Source organism: Macaca mulatta, chromosome 8 (genome assembly GCF_049350105.2).
Source record: "Macaca mulatta isolate MMU2019108-1 chromosome 8, T2T-MMU8v2.0, whole genome shotgun sequence".
NCBI lineage: Eukaryota > Metazoa > Chordata > Mammalia > Primates > Cercopithecidae > Macaca > Macaca mulatta.
The window spans coordinates 27,165,476-27,185,463 of record NC_133413.1 but is presented as its reverse complement, the minus strand read 5'-3'; the positions used below and the strand labels follow the sequence as shown (position 1 = coordinate 27,185,463).

Sequence of the window (19,988 nt, the reverse complement as noted above, 5' to 3'; positions counted from 1 at the left end):
CTTGTTGCTTTCTATTTCTCCCATTTTAATTTTTCTTCAGATTATTGATAGCATTTTGTATCCTACTTGCCTAGAAAATAACATCAGAAATATATTTATCCATGCTCTGTCACATATCTGCAAACCAAGCTATTACCAAGATTTGCTAGTTTTTTCTTTTTCATGTTTCTCAACTATTTCTTTTATTTGTGCAAGTGTTCAAAAAGCAGAGCTCTCTGCTGGATTCATTTTATAAAGCATTGTTTTTAATTAGTACAGTTTCCATCCAAACTCTTTATATTGCCTACAGATTGCCCAAGTAATTATATGCTTTAAAACAATCTACAGTAATTTCACTAACACCAAAAAGTAGTGAGTGGCAGAGCTGGGATTCAAATCCAGATTTTGATTTTTTTTTTTTTTTTTGAGAGAGTCTCCCTCTGTTACCCAAGCTGGAGTGCAATGACGTGATCTCCGCTCACTGCAAACTGTGCCTTCTGGGTTCAAGTGATTCTCCTGCCTCAGCTTCCCGAGTAGCTGGGATTATAGGCACACACCACAATGCCCAGCTAATATATATATATATATATATATATATTTTTTTTTTTTTTTTTTAGTAGAGACAGGGTTTCACCATGTGTTGGCCAGGCTGGTCTCGAACTCCTGACCTCAAGTGATCCACCCGCCTCAGCCTCCGAAAGTGCTGGGATTACAGGTGTTGAGCCACCGTGCCTGGCCTGTCTTTTGTATTTCTGAGGCTTCTCTGGATGTTTTAAAGATTTATTTCTAAACCTAGAATTAGAAATGTATCCTGGCTGCATTCCCTAAGAGTTCTGCTTTACTCAGATCTTGGCAAATTGAGAGCGTGGCCCACAAGAACCTCTTTTATAATATGTTGGGTTTCCACTGGGGATATATATCCGACCAGAATGGCATAATCTTTGGATGCCTCTTGAAGGGGAAATGTGGACCCTGTATGCCAGAGTGGTAGCCGGATGCTGTACCTTGGATGACCTTTGTTTTACAATTGTATTATCGTCCATAGAGTTTGGTTTTCACAGAAAAGATTGTATTATTCTTCCCAAATAACGGCTTGTGGTTTTCGGTATCTACTTACCTTATTAGCTTGTGTTTGAAGGGAGGGATTATGTCTGATACTTTCTTTGTAATTCCAGAGTTCTAAGTAGTTTTTTACCAAGTCAACAGCCAACAGATTGAGGTCTTCTCATTTGAAAGATAATGGAACCCAAATGTATTCCCACACATTCTGATGATGTTTATTAACAGATTAGAATAAGTAAACATACCAAGTCATGTAAAGGATGTACATTGTTTTTTACCAAGTTAAAGTAAATGATAAATGAAACCTCTTTTAGTATTTACCAATATTTTTAAAATTTATTCTCCTATAAGATTTCTGAATTATACTTTTTTGTACTTTTTAAACTTTTATTCATTTCCATCATTTTCTGACTCATTATGTCAAAGATACTTGTGGCAAACATGTTAAGATCTGCTCCATTTAAAAAGTCAATTAAATGTTAAAATTATGTTAACTAATCGTATTTTACTAAATTTAAAATGACTGTAATACATTCACTAAATTAGTTGTTTCAGAATCATTTTTGTTCTGATAGGTGTGTTAGAAGAAGCAAGGTTTTTTGGTATTGACTCATTGATTGAACACCTGGAAGTGGCAATAAAGGTAAGCCTGTTTTTACATTAGCCACTGTTACATATATTGTAGCTATCTCCCAAAAGACTCCACTAATTTCTTAATATCTTTTTCAAGAATTCTCAGCCACCGGAGGATCATTCACCAATATCCCGAAAGGAATTTGTCCGATTTTTGCTAGCAACTCCAACCAAGTCAGAACTGCGATGCCAGGTAATTAACATGAATTTTACATGAATTACATGAATTATTTCTATCAGCAAAATAAAATTTTACATTCTTCTAGTGTTTTGGGGTTATTTTGCTTTATTTTTCTTTTATGTGCAAGATCTAATTTAATTATGGGTCATAGCATTGATTTAGTTCTGAAATGGTTAACCAAAAAGAGATGCAATAATAGCCTTTTTAAATTGCCTAATTATACCTCATGCAGCAGTTTATGAATAATGCATGGAAATTGCAGCAGTTTTTTAAAAGTAATTATTTGTACATTTGCAATATATGGTCCGATCAGTGGCAGGTACTTTACTTATGTGTACTGTAGCATTTCAGATTTTAAAGACCACAGTATTCATTTTTGCCTGATAAACTGTTTTGAATTATTGAATTAATAAAATAATTTAAATATAATTAGGTTTAAATACTTATTAGCAGGTATAGGACTAACAGGGATACCTCTTTAGAAACTTCTACACATAAATGAATTATAGCCAGGCTACATTCTAATGTATATGTTGATAGAGTTTCTTTTATGAGGAACCTATTTAAGGACACTTCTTTCATGTATCTAAGTCCATTTTGATCATGTTTTGTAATAAACTCCAAGTAACTGAACTGCCAATTGCTTCTAAAAAAAACTTGGTGGTTAGCTATAGTAATTAAATTTAATACAAACAGACGATTTAATTATGGTGACAATTTGTGCTTTTTTATTTCAGGGTTTGAACTTCAGTGGTGCTGATCTTTCTCGTTTGGACCTTCGATACATTAACTTCAAAATGGCCAATTTAAGCCGCTGCAATCTTGCACATGCAAATCTTTGCTGTGCAAATCTTGAACGAGCTGATCTTTCTGGATCAGTGCTTGACGTAAGTATCATTTTAGGCTACAAGAGAAAAGTAAATGTTTAGTCTATTGAACAGTCTCAAAGAGCCTTTGAGACAGGAATTATAACTGTCTTTTATGGGAGCTTTTACTTGAAAACAGATAATTTATTATGTTGATATAAGACTAAAGGGTCTGAAAGTGAAATGAATTTGGTAACAGGTTTGATATCCTTTATTAAACATAGACCTGAAAGGTTTAGCAACTAAAAAGAAATTAAATCTTGGAATTAGTTCCTGATCTCCTCAATATACTGTACTTTGTCAGGACTCGTATTTTCAGCAAATTATAAAGGTAAAACTGAAAGGAACCTTGAAATCTATTCAACCTCATTTCTGGAATGGGAAAATGTTACTGCTCAAGAATTATTTGATAGATATTTTGAAATAAATATGGTATGCATCAGTTTGTGGAAGTTAACATCTCAGTGGCTTTTTCCCTCTCTCTCTGTATATGTGTATATTTATATGTATGTATATGTATGTATTCATGACAGTTACCTGTGTTTATTTGAAGTTAGAGGGTAGATGCAGACCAACAATGAAATCTATTAATTTTTAACAACTTTTAAGTTCCTTACCACCAAGGCCCATGTCTGTATGTCTTTTGAATTAATACCATCTTGCTTTTGGTAGTCATTTATTGAATTATTGTAATTTGGGTTTTACTCATTAGCTGCAGCTTATTTCTCCATGAAGCCGTGTATCCGAGCTAGTAACAAAATCTACCAAATATGCATTTTAGTTACTTTCACTGTTCTTATTCTGTCTTATGAAGGGTCAGGTTCGTAACAAAACAGGAAAAAGACTAGCATCAAAAAAAAGTTTGAAGGACCTAGTCTTTAAATAGTGGAATGTCGAGAGGCATCTTTGTTTGTGTTAAGCCCTAAAAAAAAAGTTTGTCAAAAACTCTTTGAGATAAATGAACATAATTTAAAACTCTTGGCTGGATGAGGTGGGTCAAGCCTGTAAACCGAGCACTTTGGGAGGCAGAGGAAGGTAGATCACTTGAGGTCAAGACCAGCCTAGCCAACATGGTGAAAACCTGTCTCTACTAAAAATGCAAAAATTAGCCAGGCGTGGTGGTGCATGCCTGTAATCCAAGCTACTCAGGAGGCTGAGGCACGAGAATCACCTGAACTTGGGAGGCAGAGGTTGCAGTGAGCTGAGATAGCACCACCGCACTCCATCCTGGGTGACGGAGTGAGGCTTTGTCTCAAACAAAACAAAACAAAACAGCCTTAAAACATATATTTTCTACCATTTTACTCTCTGCCTTGCATTATGCATTGTGATGTGCCTGCTCAGGGTTGCTAATGTTTAGCCATGGTTGGTGCAGAAAGACTCAAAAAGCATCTTGTTAGTGTTTTGTAGCTAAATAATGCGTTTAAATGCTGGCATTCGTATTCTGACCTCTGACTTGAAGGCAGTAGTAGCATCTTAGAATATCAGTAATTTCACTTAGAACATTAAGATTCCCATAGTAATAAGAAAATCCATACCCCTAACAAGTGTATGCCTTCCTTACCCATACATTTTGACTACTTCATTGTCATGCATAGGTGTGTTTATAAAAATAGAGATAGAGACGTCATAGTTCTGACTCTCCCAACTTCTTTATCTACACCATTATGTTTCATGTAAAATGAGCATGCTATTGTTAATTTGCATTTATTTTTTTAAAAACAGTTCTTTAAAAAAAAATTTCTTTCAAATGTTCCCATTTCTTACTGCGTTTAATTAGAAAAGCCTTTATTGTAAACAGAAAATAATTGATTATGAGTGTGTTGAGTTGAGCCTTTTCCCCTTTTCTATTTTTTCTTTTACTGTTTGAGCTAATTTGAACAAAATTATGAACCTTACCACCAGGACTTTTCTCTTTTCTTTGCAGTGTGCAAATCTCCAGGGAGTCAAGATGCTCTGTTCTAATGCAGAAGGAGCATCCCTGAAACTGTGTAATTTTGAGGATCCTTCTGGTCTTAAAGCCAATTTAGAAGGTGAGATCCTTTCTGTAAATACCTATTCTATGGAGGAAGCAGACTGTAAAGGAAAAAGCCCTGGAAAATAATTGTTAAGGGTGAAACAGGATAGCTGTAGGGAATAGGTTTCTTCTGTCATCATATTTGGAGAACTTCCAAAGCGGTAAGATACCTCCATTTGGTTTCAGTCAAATGCTAATCAAAACGGAGGACTCAGAAAAAATAAAGCCTCAAATATTTAATAAAGTTTTAATTGGAAAATTAAATATCAATGTCTTAAACTTTCAAATGGAATAAAATATTCTTACACTGACCAAAAGGAAAAATTTCTTTTGCATAAAGCCAGGGAGTTTATAAAAATCATTTTAAGATTTAATTTATTGTTTCTTAATTTGTTACTGTTTTATCTGTGACTGATCACTTTGTTTACTTGTATATTTAGGAGACTAAACCTTCCTTATCATAAACCTGTAGAGGCATATTATGAAAGTGCTAACCATCATAAGACAGAACTAAATTTCTTCCCTCAAAAGTATCAATGAAAGCATTCTTTCATCAGTGAACTGTTTATATATATAAGTTCGTTGAGAGACAAGATTTTAGATTCATTTCCAAAAGTCAAAAGAGACTGTCATTATTGACCTCCATTAAGTCATCTTGCAGTTTTGTTGAAGGTAGATAACTATATTTTTAAGTTAAACTACTCCCAGAATGTGTTCACTGTAGGTGCTAATCTGAAAGGTGTGGATATGGAAGGAAGTCAGATGACAGGAATTAACCTGAGAGTGGCTACCTTAAAAAATGCAAAGTTGAAGAACTGTAACCTCAGAGGAGCAACTCTGGCAGGAACTGATTTAGAGGTGAGTTCACCAACATTTTAAGAGTTTTTATTACTCTAGACTTACTAAGCACTCATGCAAAATGTATTGAAATCAAAACAAAGTAGTTGGTTGGTAAAACTGGATTGGAAGACTCATCTGGCATTCAGACTAAGTTGATTTCATTTCTCTCCTTTTCCTTAAGTTTTTCTCAAGTAAATAAGTTTGATAGATGCATTATCTAATGTATTGTATTTTCCATAAAATTTAATTCCGAACAGAACTAAATGGGCTAGATTACTTCTTAAACTACTTGAGAAATTTAAATGATATCCAGGTTTGAAATCAGGTTCAGGAAGTCTATTTAAAATTGGAACCATATGTTTTTTGGTTTATCAGCCTGAGATTATAATTTTGCCTAGTCATCTTTTTCAAAGAATTGTATTTGTATGTCTTCTTAATTTGCCAGTTTAGCTAGCAGACTCGATAGCTGTTGATAGGTCTACATCAGCACCATCCAATAGCACTTTGTGCAGGAGGGACACGTTCTGTGTCGGTGCTCTTCAGTAGAGTAGCTACTAGCCATATAGAGCTGTTGAGCACTTGAGATGTGGCTAGTGCAGATGAGAAATTGATTTTTAAATTTTATTTAATTTTAATTCATTTAAATTTAAGTAGCCACATGTGGCTGGTAGCTATGAAATCTGGTATAAATTGGATAGCAGAGAACAGTATGTCAAAATTTAGCTTGCTGTTTTTTTTCTTAATATTTTTGCCTAGATCTCTTGATAGCTCTCAGTAGCAGAGTAGCAGACCCCTTTCAACTTCAAGGCAAAAAGAATTGGCCTAAGATTATAATCCTATCACAAACACAATTATTTATTATTTATTACATCACTTTCACCTAAGATTATATTATTTTCCTTGGTTTTATGTACTCAGAGTGGCTTAGCAGCAAAAGCCTCCCTCTGTCTAACTGATTGCAAAGACTGATCAGGTTGACTATTGAGGGGTGAGCTGCTGACATTTGTTCTCCTAAGAGGTTACATTTAGTCACCCTTCTCTCTAACCATTGTCCCGTATCATATCCAGGGACTTAACTGGAATCTCTATCTTACCACTCCGTGATCTCAAGAGAAATTAAGAAACAGCTTCAAATTGCAGTGGTTACACTATTTTGTACATCTGTCAAAACTCATTGTATTATATACATACCTTTGGGGCTTTAAAAAGAAAGGCAGTTCCTTGGTGTAAAAATACTAGGGCTAGGGAATGGAAAAATGTATTACACAATTTGATTAAGTAAAATCTTTTCAGATTAAAAGAAAAATAGTCTTCCCCCCATCTCATTCCTTTTGTTGTTATTGTTCTTGGATCATAGTAAAATTGTTTTGATAATATTTATTACCTTGGGGCCAGGCGCAGTAGCTCATGCCTGTAATCCCAGCACTTTGGGAGGCCAAGGTGGGTGAATCACTTGAGGTCAGGAGTTTGAGACCAGCCTGGCCAACATGGTGAAACCCCGTCTCTAGTAAAAATACAAAAAATTAGCTGAGTGTGGTGGTGAGTGCCTGTAATCCCAGCTAGTCGGGAAGCTGAGGCAGGAGACTCACTTGAATCCTGGAGTTGGAGGTTGCCCTGAGCCGAGATTGCACTCTGGCCTGGGCAACAAGAGCAAAACTCCGTTTTTTTTGTTTGTTTGTGTGTGTGTGTGTGTGTGTGTGTGTGTGTATTTATTTATTTATTATGTTGGAATCCATTTTGTATTTTAAATCAATGGTCCCCGACCTTTTTGGCACCAGGGACTGGTTTTGTGGAAGACAATATTTTCACAGACCAGGGTCAGGGGTGGTTTTGGGATGATTCAAGTGCGTTACATTTATTGTGCACTTTATTTCTACTAGTATTACATTGTAATATATAATGAAATAATTATATAACTCACCATAATGTAGAATCAGTGGGAGCCCTGAGTTTGTTTTCTTGCAAGTAGACATTCGCATCTGGGGATGTTGGAGACAGTGAGAGATCATCAGGCATTAGATTCTCATAAGGAGTACACAACCTGGATTCCTCACATGTGCAGTTCACAATAGGTTTCACTCTCCTATGCGAATCTAATGCCCTTGCTGATCTGACAGAGGTGGAGCTCAGGCTGTAACTTGAGCCATACAGGGAGTGGCTGTAAATACAGATGAAGCTTCATCTACTGGTGACCTCCTGCTGTGTAGCCTGATTCTTAACAGGCCATGGACCAGTATCAGTCTGTGGCCCAGGAGTTGGGGACCTCTGTTTTCAATGTCTCATTTTAAAATATGCAAGAACAAGGGACATGCTTCCTCTTTAACCTTTGTTTATATATATACAGCCTGAACATTAACTAGAGGTAACAAATACAGATAGAATATCATCTTAATTTAGGGTGGTGTATCATCAGTTTTCCGGAAATTAAATGAGTTTTATTGTATAGGAACATTTTCCTAATCTGCCCCAGAAATCGTTTTGAGCAGAAACAGATAAGGCCTGAAATTTCCACATGAATTATGTGAATATTGTTTTCATCTTGCAGAATTGTGATCTGTCTGGGTGTGATCTTCAAGAAGCCAACCTGAGAGGGTCCAACGTGAAGGGAGCTATATTTGAAGAGATGCTGACACCACTACACATGTCACAAAGTGTCAGATGAGAATTTTAGGGGCTGGAGGAAGATATACAAGATGAAAATGTTTTCCTTATCACTTTTCTTTCTCCACCCACTCAGTTGTCTAGAAGAAATAACACCGTAAGGAAATTTAAAAAAAAACATTTAGAGGATTATGCTTGTTCTGAGCGGTGCATAAGGGAAAAAACTGACTTTTTTTCCATTTTCTGATTTTTAACAGAAAAGCACTCATTTAATAGATGTAGGGAAACTAGATATTGCTGCCTTTTGAACGGGGTAGGGGGGTTTACCTGGTTTTATGACCAGGAATAGTATCTATTATATTTGCTTTTAAATAGGCATGATGTGGAAATACCATCTTGGTTTGAGATGCATTTGAGGATTTTAATTTATGGAAAGCACAACATATGCAATTATATTTATTGAATACCTAGATGCAGTATGGATATTTAAATTGTTAAAACTTTATGAAAACTTGGAAAAGGTTGTTCAGGTTTATAAATAGCTTTAGTGATGCCTCCTCTCTTTAAATACCTGTCACACCATATGAATATGGTGAGATCAGACTCCCTAAGACTCTTTTCAGGTTCATTTTTAAAATGTTTACTTTTTAGGACAAAACAGTAGCTAAATTAAAGTAATATCCAGTTCTTACTGATTGAGACAGAGTGGAAAGAAAGACATCATTGTACATCACTGTCATTCCAAAGGTACAGTGGGACTCTGGATGGAGGAAGCACTTACCTATCACTACAACACTTATAAGTGAGAATTTCTCAGAATTTCATTCTAGGCAAGTTCCACTCAACACCAGACCAAGCAATTCTATTTACACTGTTAGCCTAGTTTTCTCATACAATCATCACAAGGATAAGAAGACACTTCAAAACCAAAAAACCAAGGTGCATCATTAATATTCATTTAATTCAAATACCGAATAGTTGACATAGGGCCAGCTTAGAAATAGATACTAAATCCAGAGCTACTGCAATCAAAGCATATATGAATGAAGATGGTAGAGTTGCCTGCTAAAAGGCAATGTAATGTAATTGCAGCTAGAACCCTACAGTGGGGAATGAGGAATTTTAAACACACATTTGATTACAGCCACCAAAAAATATATGTAAAGTAAAAATAAAGGCATTTGGCTGGTCCAAGGTGTAATACCAATCAGTCAGCACCTGTGATTCTTCTACATATATATATATATATATATATATATATATGTGTGTGTGTGTGTGTGTCCTAAACAAATTGTAGCCCAATTTTCTTGAGTCATTATCTCTGCAGCAGCAGAGGAAGGACCTGTACCTCCCTACCAATGACCTGGTGTCCTTATTTCTACCCCAAGAGCAGGGATATTAGCTGTGTCCAAATGGGTTCTGAATTCTACAGACTCATCAACATGAGGCAAGGAATCATTGAAAACCACCTGTGTCTCCTTTGGGAGAATGACATATCTTTAGTATTTACGTAGCTTATTCTTGTATATCTACATATGCAAAGCTTTCCTTAACAGTAAAGGGTACATATGCATAGTGGGAGGAGATCAGACCTTTACAGGTGAAGGAAAGCAACTTCAGAAATGAATTATTTTCTTTGCTTTATTATTTTTACCAAGACAGAGAAGTATTGTATTGAGAGATAATCTATTTTCATAATCAATATGTGCCTAAATTATATTTAAATCATTTCACTCTGTACTATATTTTCAGGAATTATAGAATGTGTTATTCATTCACTTAAAGGTACCTCTGTAGAAATAACCTAAAACTGCAGAAGGATCTGAAAGATCTAAACATGGTGTGCTTAGAAACTGCAGATTTTAGATCTAATGTATACTGCATTAATAAATGATATAAAGTGTTGAAAAGGAGTTTCTTCTCTTCCTTTTGAAAATCATCACTTTCCGTATTTTACTTACATTTCTTCAATATGTGTTGACAACCAGCCCTGTGGTTCTGGGTAACAAAGGAAATACAGTATAACTTAATTTGTTGTGGATTAGTCTTTTTGAAAGTACCATTAAAGTAAATTTATTTCTTTAAACATGATTATTTTTATCATTCTTTTAAAAAACACACCATGCTAACAACACAAACCTTATGAATTCTGAACAAAAGAAAAGACTGCCTCCCCAATAATTCATTTAATTTGTTTGTGTTAAATTCATCACTCTTTAGGTGATGAATATTACCAGTTAGCTTTATTAGGCTGGATAAATAGTATGCCCCAAAACATTTTTTGCCTGATAACTAGGATAGAGAATTTTTAAGGAGGGAGGAAACCGTCAAAATAGTAAAACTTCCATTAACCCTAGAGAGGAAACATGTCTGTACACATAGGTAAAAATATAGTTGTTGGGATGACAGGAAAAAGGTTTTAAATGTAAGCTAGCTAGATTATCTGCATTAGTAAAATTTGGTACTCAAGTAACTGCCTAAGCAATACTATCTATTGTAGTCTAGTTCTTTCAACTACAGTCTCAAGGAGATTCTAGTAGAAAATGTTGTAAATTCATTATTCTTATGAAGGGTTCAATCATAAATCAACTTGGAATATTTTCTCCATTTCATTTTATGACTCTTACGTGTATTGTAAATCTGCCCTATGTCAACTTTAAATCATCTTTAATATATGGAAAAACTTAGAATTGCACTAAGTCCCCAAGGAAGAATTACCTTTAAAATTAAAAGATTCATTACTACAAAGAAAAGTGGTTACATTATTTCAGTATAAAGCACCTTATCCAAGGATTAATTCTCTGAAACCCTTTTACAACCTGATTAGACGTGTCAGCAGGAGTTAACCTTAAGTGCTTCCTGCTGAGATTTTACATTAGGGCAAGAAAAGATTTTTTTCATCTGTCATTTCAGTGAGATTATGAAATCATTGCTGTAATAATTTTGAGGTGTTTTGATGTTGATGAAGCAGTTTTTTCTCTACAGCCATTCTTTCAAATTTAGAAAAAATATGACAACTGTAAAATCCAATTATTTAAACCCAATTTATTATATTTAACTTTTTGGTAAATTGACCTAACCATGGAATCCTTAAATGGTTTTAAGTTATTCATTCAATATCAAAAACTCATTAATTACATAGTGGTTTGATAACCTATTTGGTGATATAGAAAGTAAGTCAAAACAAAGTTGACTTTTGCCTTGAGATCTGTGTGACCTAAGACAGTGCTAATGGAGACTTTAAGGACATACAGCATATTAATGAATTCATAGACCATGTTTGCAATGGTTAATACTGAGTATCAGCTTGATTGGATTGAAGCATGCAAAGTATTGATCCTGGGAATGTCTGTGAAGGTGTTGCCAAAGGAGATTAACATTTGAGTCAGTGGGCTAGGGAAGGCAGACCCACCCTTAATCTGGGTGGGCACCATCTAATCAGCTGCCAGCAAATATAAAGCAGGCAGAAAAACATGAGAAGTCTAGATGGGCCTAGCCTCCCAGCCTACATGCTTCTGTGCTGGATGCTTCCTGCCCTCAAACATCGGACTCCAAGTTCTTCAGCTTTGGGACTCGGACTGGCTTTCCTTGCTCCTCAGCTTGCAGATGGCCTACTGTGGGACCTTGAGATCGTGTGAGTTAATACTTAATAAACTCTCCTTTATATATATATGTGTGTGTGTATATATATATTCTCACCCTCTAGAGAATGTTAATACGGTATTGCTGTATTCATCTTAATAATTTCAAAGCATTTTTCAAAAATTTAATCTCAACTGTTAGAAATAACCTACAAGAAATCGAGAGATAAGTGATTCACCGGACAATAGGCGTCATAAGTCTTTTTTTTTTTTTTTTTTTTTTGAGACGGAGTCTTGCTCTGTCACCCAGGCTGGAGTGCAGTGGCCGGGTCTCAGCTCACTGCAAGCTCCGCCTCCCGGGTTCACGCCATTCTCCTGCCTCAGCCTCCCGAGTAGCTGGGACTACAGGCGCCTGCCACCGCGCCCGGCTAGTTTTTTGTATTTTTAGTAGAGACGGGGTTTCACCGTGTTAGCCAGGATGGTCTCGATCTCCTGACCTCGTGATCCGCCCGCCTCGGCCTCCCAAAGTGCTGGGATTACAGGCTTGAGCCACCGCGCCCGGCCCACAAGTCTTAACTCCCATTTCATTAGTCCTATCCAGAGACCACATTTTCTGCTTCAGCAATACTTAGATGCACATCTCTCAGCAAATACAAATCAATTGGACAATTTAAACTAGCACTATTCAACCATAATGAACTCTTGCTGAAAAATGGTCTGTCCTTATTGTATACTGTAGTGCAATGAGATTCCACTCTTCATGTCAGAATGACACGAGTCAAAGTGTCTAAAGGAAATAATTTAAATGGAACAAAGTCAAATACTTACGTTTTATTTTTAAATTCTCCTCTATTTGCAATTATACTTTAAAGTGTACTCCCTTCTCTATCCTATCATGAGGACTGGACAGACTCCACAGAGATGGCTGGACAAAGCAAGGGAATTTGCTTAGATAAGACACCATTTCTCTTTACCCTGAAATCCCTGCAAATGTAGTTATTCCAGAGGAGACTGGGCAATGACTGATGGGTTTAGCATCCTACCTGCGGGGAAATTGCCAATCCCAGCTGTAAAATGAACCAATATCCAGTTATATTTGTTAGCCATCTTACAGTTTAGCTAATATAACAGGATTTACAGCCAATTACACATGAAAGTTTAATTCTGTGTCAGATAAAGCATATCTTTGATGCAGAAATAGAGGCAGCATTAGGCCTTACCTGGTTAAAAGGTTTTTGCTTTCTATTCATTCCTTCGTTCATTCATTCAAACCTGTACTTACTGAATGCTGACTAAATGCCAGGGGTTTCTTAAGAGAGATTTAAATAAGATGGGATCTTTGACTATTATAGGTTTCAGCCTAGGGGTAAATTAGGGGAAGACAACCATGGGTATTCAAATAAATGTAATTAAGAGTAATGGGTGTGTGTGTGTGTGTGTGTGTGTGTGTGTTTTACATGCTTGTCCTGTGTAAATAACATGTCCACCGTTACACCTCTGGGGTGGAACATCTATAAAATTTGGATAGTGATACCCACTTTGCAGGGCTATTGTAATGAGTGCTCTTATACATGTGCTATTTATTAAATAACTATAATTTCTCATCTTTCTGTTCCCACTGCCCTTAACAATGTTTTGCACATTTAACTCAATAAGCATCAACTGAAATGAGTTGGTCTGCTGATGTAAGTCTGCTCAATATGGTCTTGCTCTCGGTATAGGTTTCTTGCCTTTTTGATGCTTTAGAACTAGGCTTTCAAGATAAGTCAAGCAGGGAACCTGATGGGTAGATGAGGGAATTTTCAAACACGCACTGATTTAGGATCCTACATGAACTTGGTATATAGTGTCACTTATTTATAAATCAGATTTTTAAAATTGGAAGCAACTCTGTGATCTAGTCCATCTAGTCTACACCCTTCCTTTTGCAAATGAAGAATCCAAGAGCCAGAAGCTTCCAGACATCCTGACTCAATGTCCTATATTTATTGTGTAGCCTCCTTTGTGGAAGTTATGTATGCATTTGACTTCACTTAATCTAAGACATCTATTTTCCTTGAACTTTCGATAGGTCTGCTGGTTTCCTCAAGGGAATCCAACCTAGTTGGATTTTAATCTCTTTGAATTGTGGCCTCAGCTATAACAGTTTTAGCTGAGGTTTTAATGGCTGCACTTAAGTAAATTTAACAGATACACCAGGGGGTGTTCCAATTACATACACCATTAAAGGGCTTTCTGTGAGGATTTTTAAAAATTACCATTAAAAAAAAAAAAAAAGCATAGTCCATGTGCAGTATAATTTACCAGCAGGAAACATTTCAATGTCCTGGAAAAATTCCCTATAAAAAGGAAGATAGGAAAACAGAAAAGTCACAATACTCAACCTACTTCAAGGGAAGCTTGGGATCTTTTTGGCTGTCTGCCTCTAAACAGGTAAAAGGCTTTGTATTATTTCTAGCACGAGTTTTTCTTTTTTAGATTGCATGCTATTGTATGTCTACAGGGCATTTGACAGCCTAAGGGCTAAATCCAGGTGTGACGGTATCTAATGATGTTCTGTTCTTCACTGTCCTTGCCAGCACCAGCCATAGAGATCCAGGCTTTGGGGAATCACACAGCTTATTGACCAGTGTTTGATTTAGTCTTTAGCCTCTTTCCCATCAAATGAAAATTAACTTGGAGACACATTTCATTAGAAAATTAGAGGCCCCCTTGGCTAGGAAGGCATTTGGTCGGGGACTAACTACTTTGAACAGTGTTGAGTCCTGAGCCACAGATGGTCCAGCCAGCAGTAACGCTAGGAAGACTGAAGGATAAATAGAAAAATGTCATTAGTACCATGGGGTAGCCATTTAATGTCAACCAATTTTATATTAGCCAGAGATTTCTAGTAGGAGCTACTTTCCTTAACAGATGGCTCAGTTCTCTTTATCTCAGGAATGAAAGAGTTGAAGACCAATCACGGGGGAAATGTTACGGCAAAATGGTGAACTTGATAAGGGATGAATTACGGGGTTTGGATAACCAAACAATAAAAATAAAAGTATAGACTGTTTTAGTACTAAAAAGATCCTGAACATGTGAGCTTAAGTACTCATTTTGTCCCCAGTGGCTAAGAAACTCAAGGCAAGCCAGCAGGTGTCTCTGAGTTTCAGTATCTGTGTATAAAAACTGTGACTCTGACTTCTGTCTTCTGCAGGGTTAGTGATATAGATGCTAGCTTTTTCACTAAAGAGGTCTTTTAGTTTCTACTCAACCTTGCTGCGTCTAATTTGATTGTGCATTCATGTGCCTTAGAATGGAGCCAATTCCAAAACTCCTAGCTGGCCTTATTCTGCTGACTCTGTGTGTGGAGGGCTGCTCCAGCCAGCACTGGTCCTATGGACTGCGTCCTGGAGGAAAGAGAGATGCCGAAAATTTGATGGATTCTTTCCAAGAGGTAAGTTTCTCTCAGCTTCAAAATAAGACATAGCAATTTGATTCAATTTAACTATATTAAACATTCAGGATGAGCCCCAATGGCAATATTCTATGATGTTGTACCCTAGATACTCCAGCTGAGATAAGGCACTGACAAAATAGAAGTCCCATTCCTACTTTCAGTTCAGACAGGGGCTAAACAAAGAGCTGGAAAAATTCCAAAAGAATATATTAATAGCAACAAGTGTGAGATAGCACGTCACATTCTGAGTGTTTGGGATTGCTAAAGGAATTAGAAACAATGCGATAGGGTCAAGGTCTGTATCAGAAGATGATTCTTTGGGATTTGGAAAGAAAACGTTAGAACTTTGTATGTGTTTCTCCTCATTTCATCTTTTAAAAATATCTGTGATATTAGATCACTACATTTTTATAATTTATAAATGAGTATCCTTATCAACGATGTATGCCCTATCATTTCTTTTCACTGATAGGGGCATTTAAGCAAAGTTGGAGACTGGTAGAATACAGGAATTAGCAAACTCAAGATGATAAAATAACGTAGTAGAAAACATGCTGATTTAATTTCATAAAGATTAGATGATAGAACTGGCACCAACGCTAACGTGAGGTACTTGCTTTTTTGTTTTCTGGGCTTATTTTCTAAGACAGGGTCTCACTGTGTTATCTAGGCTGGAGTTTAGTGGCACAATCACAGCTCACTGCACCCTTGACCTCTTGGGCTCAAGTGATCCTCCCACCTCAGCCTTCTGCATAGCTGGGACCACAGGCATGCATTATCACACCCAACTAATTTTTAAAATTTTTTATAGAGATGGGGCTTCCCTATGTTGCCCAGGCTGGTCTCAAACTCCTGGGCTCAAGGGATCCTCCCACCTTGGCCTCCCAAAGTGCTGGGAGGATTTTTATTTATAAAATACGACTACTCATCAGGGTCATGTGAGGAAAGAAGCCATCTATGTTAGCTGATTAACCCGAAAAATAACCTAGGGCTGAGAAAGGGAAAAATTTAAAATCGTTTCATTATCATTGGAAAGAATTATCTCTTTTCTGAGAAATAATAAAGATAATTTAATATTAAAGAAGACCCGGAATCTGAAGCCTCTTATCTGCAGGTTATACATGAAGCAAATCTCATTTAACTATGACATATTTAGTAAAACCTAGAAAATAAAAACCCATTCTTTTTACAACTATAAAAAACTCTTGGGGTTTGTTTTTTGGGGTATACTGACTCTCAGGAGGCTCAAAACGCCTCCCTCTTGTCATCTTTAAGGGGAAAATATGATATCTTCTGTCTCCATGATTTCCAGATCCCCATGCCATTCTGTAGAAATGTCCTGTGTCCTTAAAGTCCCTATGCTAATCCTGCAACCTTCCCAGTCCCCCTCAGCCCCACATCCCCCTTGACCCCACTCTCCACGATTTTTTGGTGGAAATGGAAAACACCGTTTCATTTCTTTATCTCCATCTCAAAGAATCACATTCTCTTTCTTCAGATAGTCAAAGAGGTTGGTCAACTGGCAGAAACCCAACACTTCGAATGCACCATGCACCAGCCACGTTCTCCCCTCCAAGACCTGAAAGGAGCTCTGGTAAGTTAAAGTGATCATAACGTGATCATAACATAGAGCTCTAGAGGTGGATAGGCCTTTGGGAATCACTCAGGACAGCCACCTCCCAGCCACTGTGGGGCTTACGTTCCTGACTCCTGTGTTACCTCCTGTGGTAGGACTGTGTTTCATGACAATCCCAGTCAGTGGTTAGACAGCACTAGGGGCTGAAACGTTTTTTTGTTTGTTTGTTTGTTTCTGAAGTTGAATTGAAATCTCTCTGTAACTTTTATCTGTTAATCCTGGCTCTAGCTTTTGGGATAACCAACAAAGCAAATTTCTTCCCACTGCTGCGTTTCAGTTCAAGTAAAATCACCAAACCCCCTAGACTACTCCTCTCTAGGCTCCTCCACAGCCCTCCACCTGATCCTGCAACTGCACTTTATCTTACATGGTTTTCCAGAACCCTGGGGAATATACACATGAGAAACACTACTCTAGATGGGTTTTTTTTCTCCTTTGGAATGAAAATTATCAAACTACTAAATTTATAATTTAGAGAGTGATGGATTTGATTTCCAATTTCCTGATAGGACTATAACCATCTCCAAATTCCACCCCCCAAAGTGGAAATACACTAATCTTATTAGGTTTTTGATGAAAAAGTATAAGAGAATTGAATGTATCAGTTGAATCCTTTTAAAAAAATATTTGTTGAGACAGGATCTTGCTCTGTTGCCTGGGCTACAGTACAGTGGTGCAATCAATGCTCACCACAGCCTCAACCTCCCAGGCTCAAGCAATTCTTGAGACTAGATTAGCCTCCCTAGTAGCTGGGACTATAAGCCCTTGCCACCACACCTAGCTGATTTTATTTTTTAATGTTTTGTAGAGACAGGGTCTGTGTTGCCCAGGGTGGTCTCGAAATCCCAGCCTCAAATGATCCTCCCAAAGTGCTGGGATTCAAGGTGTGAGCCACTCTGCCTGACTTAAGTTGAATCTTGGATTTGATGTGGATATTCTCTGATCTCTATTGTCCACTTATTTGTGGCAATCAGAAGGCATTACAGTTAATTATCAGTTATGCCTAGGAGCTAGGTAAGCCCAAATAAATCATATATAAAAATAAGCTATAATTTTGTCTACAGTGACTTCAACTTAATATACCCACGGACAAAGAAAAAAGTGGGCAGACATCGTTACTTCCTTTCTTTTACTTTCTTTTTTTTTTGTTTTGAGACGGAGTCTCACTCTGTCGCCAGGCCAGAGTGAGGTACAATCCCAGCTCAATGCAACCTCCGTCTCCTGGGTTCAAGTGATTCTCCTGACTCGGCCTCCCGAGTAGCTGAGATTACAGTCATGTGCCACCACACCCAGCTAATTTTTGTATTTTTAGTAGAGATGGGATTTCACCATGTTGGCCAGGATGGTCTCGATCTCTTAACCTTATGATTTGCCCACCTTGGCCTCCCAAAGTGCTGGGATTACAGGCGTGAGCCACCACGCCCGGACTATTTCCTTTCTTTTTCTAATTTTGCTTACTGCATTACAAAACTGGCAAGCAGTGAAATTTGCCAAACATGACATTATGAAGAAACTGAAGCAAAGACTGGTTTAATAGCAATGTAAATAACCAGACTTTTTTCACTTCCTTCCTCACAACTCACTCTTAAACTACTAATGTAGATTTTATGTATATTAAGTAGCTTAAAAAGACCCAATCGGCCAGGCACAGTGGCTCATGCCTGTAATCCCAGCACTTTGGGAAGCCGAGGTAAGTGGATCACTTGAAGTCAGGAGTTCAAGACCAGCCTGGCCAACACAGCAAAACTGTCTCTACTAAAAATATAAAAATTAGCCAGATGTGGTGATGCATGCCTGCAATCCCAACTACTAGAGAGGCTGAGGCACAAGAATCATTTGACGCCGGAAGGTGGAGGTTGCCATGAGCTGAGATCATACTACTGCACTCCAGCCTGGGTGACAGAGTGAGGTTCTGTCTCAAACAAAAAAACAACAAACCCAATTTATCATGTCTCTCTAGCGCTAACTGGAGTACAAAATCAAACAGACCAATTCCTTCTAGACTGATATTTTAGAAACTAAAATGTCAAAACTGTAATGAAATTCAGCTGGTAAAGTCAGTCTTGATATATTTGTTATATATTTTTCAGGAAAGTCTGATTGAAGAGGAAACTGGGCAGAAGAAGATTTAAATCTATTGGGCCAGAAGGAGTGACCATTACTAACATGGCTTGAGTATAATTCTGACATTGAAAATTTATAACCCATTAAATACCTGTAAATTGTGTGAATTTCAGAAATCCTTACACCAAGTTACACATACTCCATAATAAAGTGCTATGTTGTGAGTGAAGTGGCATACCTGGTTAAATCTTTCTCCAATTCAGAACTCCCGGGGAAGGGGTACTGTAAGCCCAAAAAAGGGAGCCCTCCAGGTGTGTATACAGGTGGCAGATGGGAGGGCAGATGAGATAAAGTGTCTGTTGTTGACAGCAGGGATCTCAGGCTCTCCAGCACCCCTACCCTGCATCTGCCCACAAGCAGAATAGCCACACTACTAGTCCAGCCAGAAAAAGCTGATTCAGCTCCAGTTTCTATGGGATTATAACTTTATCTTTGACTATACTATACAGAAGTTGAGGTGGGGCCACAGCCAAGGCTTTCTCCCACTTGGAAAGAAGTTCCCTCCCTTGACTGTCTCCAAACCCTTTGAAAGTTTAGTGGAACCCAAGTGAGACCTGGAGGTGAGGAGGAGGGGGCCTCCAAGGGCTCCTAGTCCAGTGCTCCTTCTGGTCCCACGCAATCTGTCCACGTGGTGTACACTGAGGGTTGGGACTGAGACCTAAAAATAGTAAGAGTGTTCTTCTGCTTGATCTGTTTGATTTTAAGAAACACAGTGGAGTACACAGACTGTTGGAGACGGGACTCTTGTTCCCATGTCCCCTGGTCAGATAGCATTGCCATCATTCTTTCTCCAAAAAGACCAGGAGCAGGCTTTGTGCTAGATATGTGCACAGATATTTTTACTAACCATCGTAAGAACCTTGGATTGTAGTTAGTATTGGCTTTGCTTTAAAATGAGGAAACGGGGGCTCAGAGAGTTTAGGAGACCCAGCCATGTTTGGTTCCATGTTCACTGTTCCAGTATTGCCCTATGATGAGCAGCCAACAGAACTGGACTTTGGATGCTGGGTTATTTTGTCCATTGGA

The 19,988-nt window shown here is 37.6% G+C and overlaps 2 protein-coding genes across 4 annotated transcripts in view; both read left to right on the top strand.

Annotated features, from left to right (window-relative positions):
* Positions 1-9,446, top strand: part of KCTD9 (potassium channel tetramerization domain containing 9) — a 28,973-nt gene extending 19,527 nt beyond the window's left edge. Inside the window, 6 exon segments of the mRNA NM_001260902.1 lie at positions 1,617-1,684; positions 1,772-1,867; positions 2,593-2,742; positions 4,649-4,754; positions 5,463-5,596; positions 8,124-9,446. Coding sequence (NP_001247831.1) covers positions 1,617-1,684; positions 1,772-1,867; positions 2,593-2,742; positions 4,649-4,754; positions 5,463-5,596; positions 8,124-8,240 — 671 coding nt within the window. The 3' untranslated portion in view covers positions 8,241-9,446.
* Positions 8,420-19,135, top strand: GNRH1 (gonadotropin releasing hormone 1). 3 transcript variants are annotated; one of them, XM_077942259.1, is made up of 4 exons: positions 8,420-11,813; positions 15,058-15,199; positions 16,701-16,796; positions 18,929-19,135. In XM_077942259.1, the coding sequence occupies exons 1-4, from the start codon at positions 11,653-11,655 to the stop codon at positions 18,968-18,970; spliced, it is 441 nt and encodes a 146-aa protein (XP_077798385.1). In that variant the 5' UTR covers positions 8,420-11,652; the 3' UTR covers positions 18,971-19,135.
* The last annotated feature ends 853 nt before the right edge of the window (positions 19,136-19,988 follow it).

Excerpts from the sequence above, each read along its gene's own strand:
- GNRH1 (XM_077942259.1), top strand. The coding sequence starts at position 11,653 with ATGAGAAGTCTAGATGGGCCTAGCCTCCCAGCCTACATGCTTCTGTGC. Across the intron at positions 11,814-15,057 it reads CTGTGGGACCTTGAGATCGT|AATGGAGCCAATTCCAAAAC; the intron begins GTGAGTTAATAC and ends CATGTGCCTTAG. Across the intron at positions 16,797-18,928 it reads AAGACCTGAAAGGAGCTCTG|GAAAGTCTGATTGAAGAGGA; the intron begins GTAAGTTAAAGT and ends TATATTTTTCAG.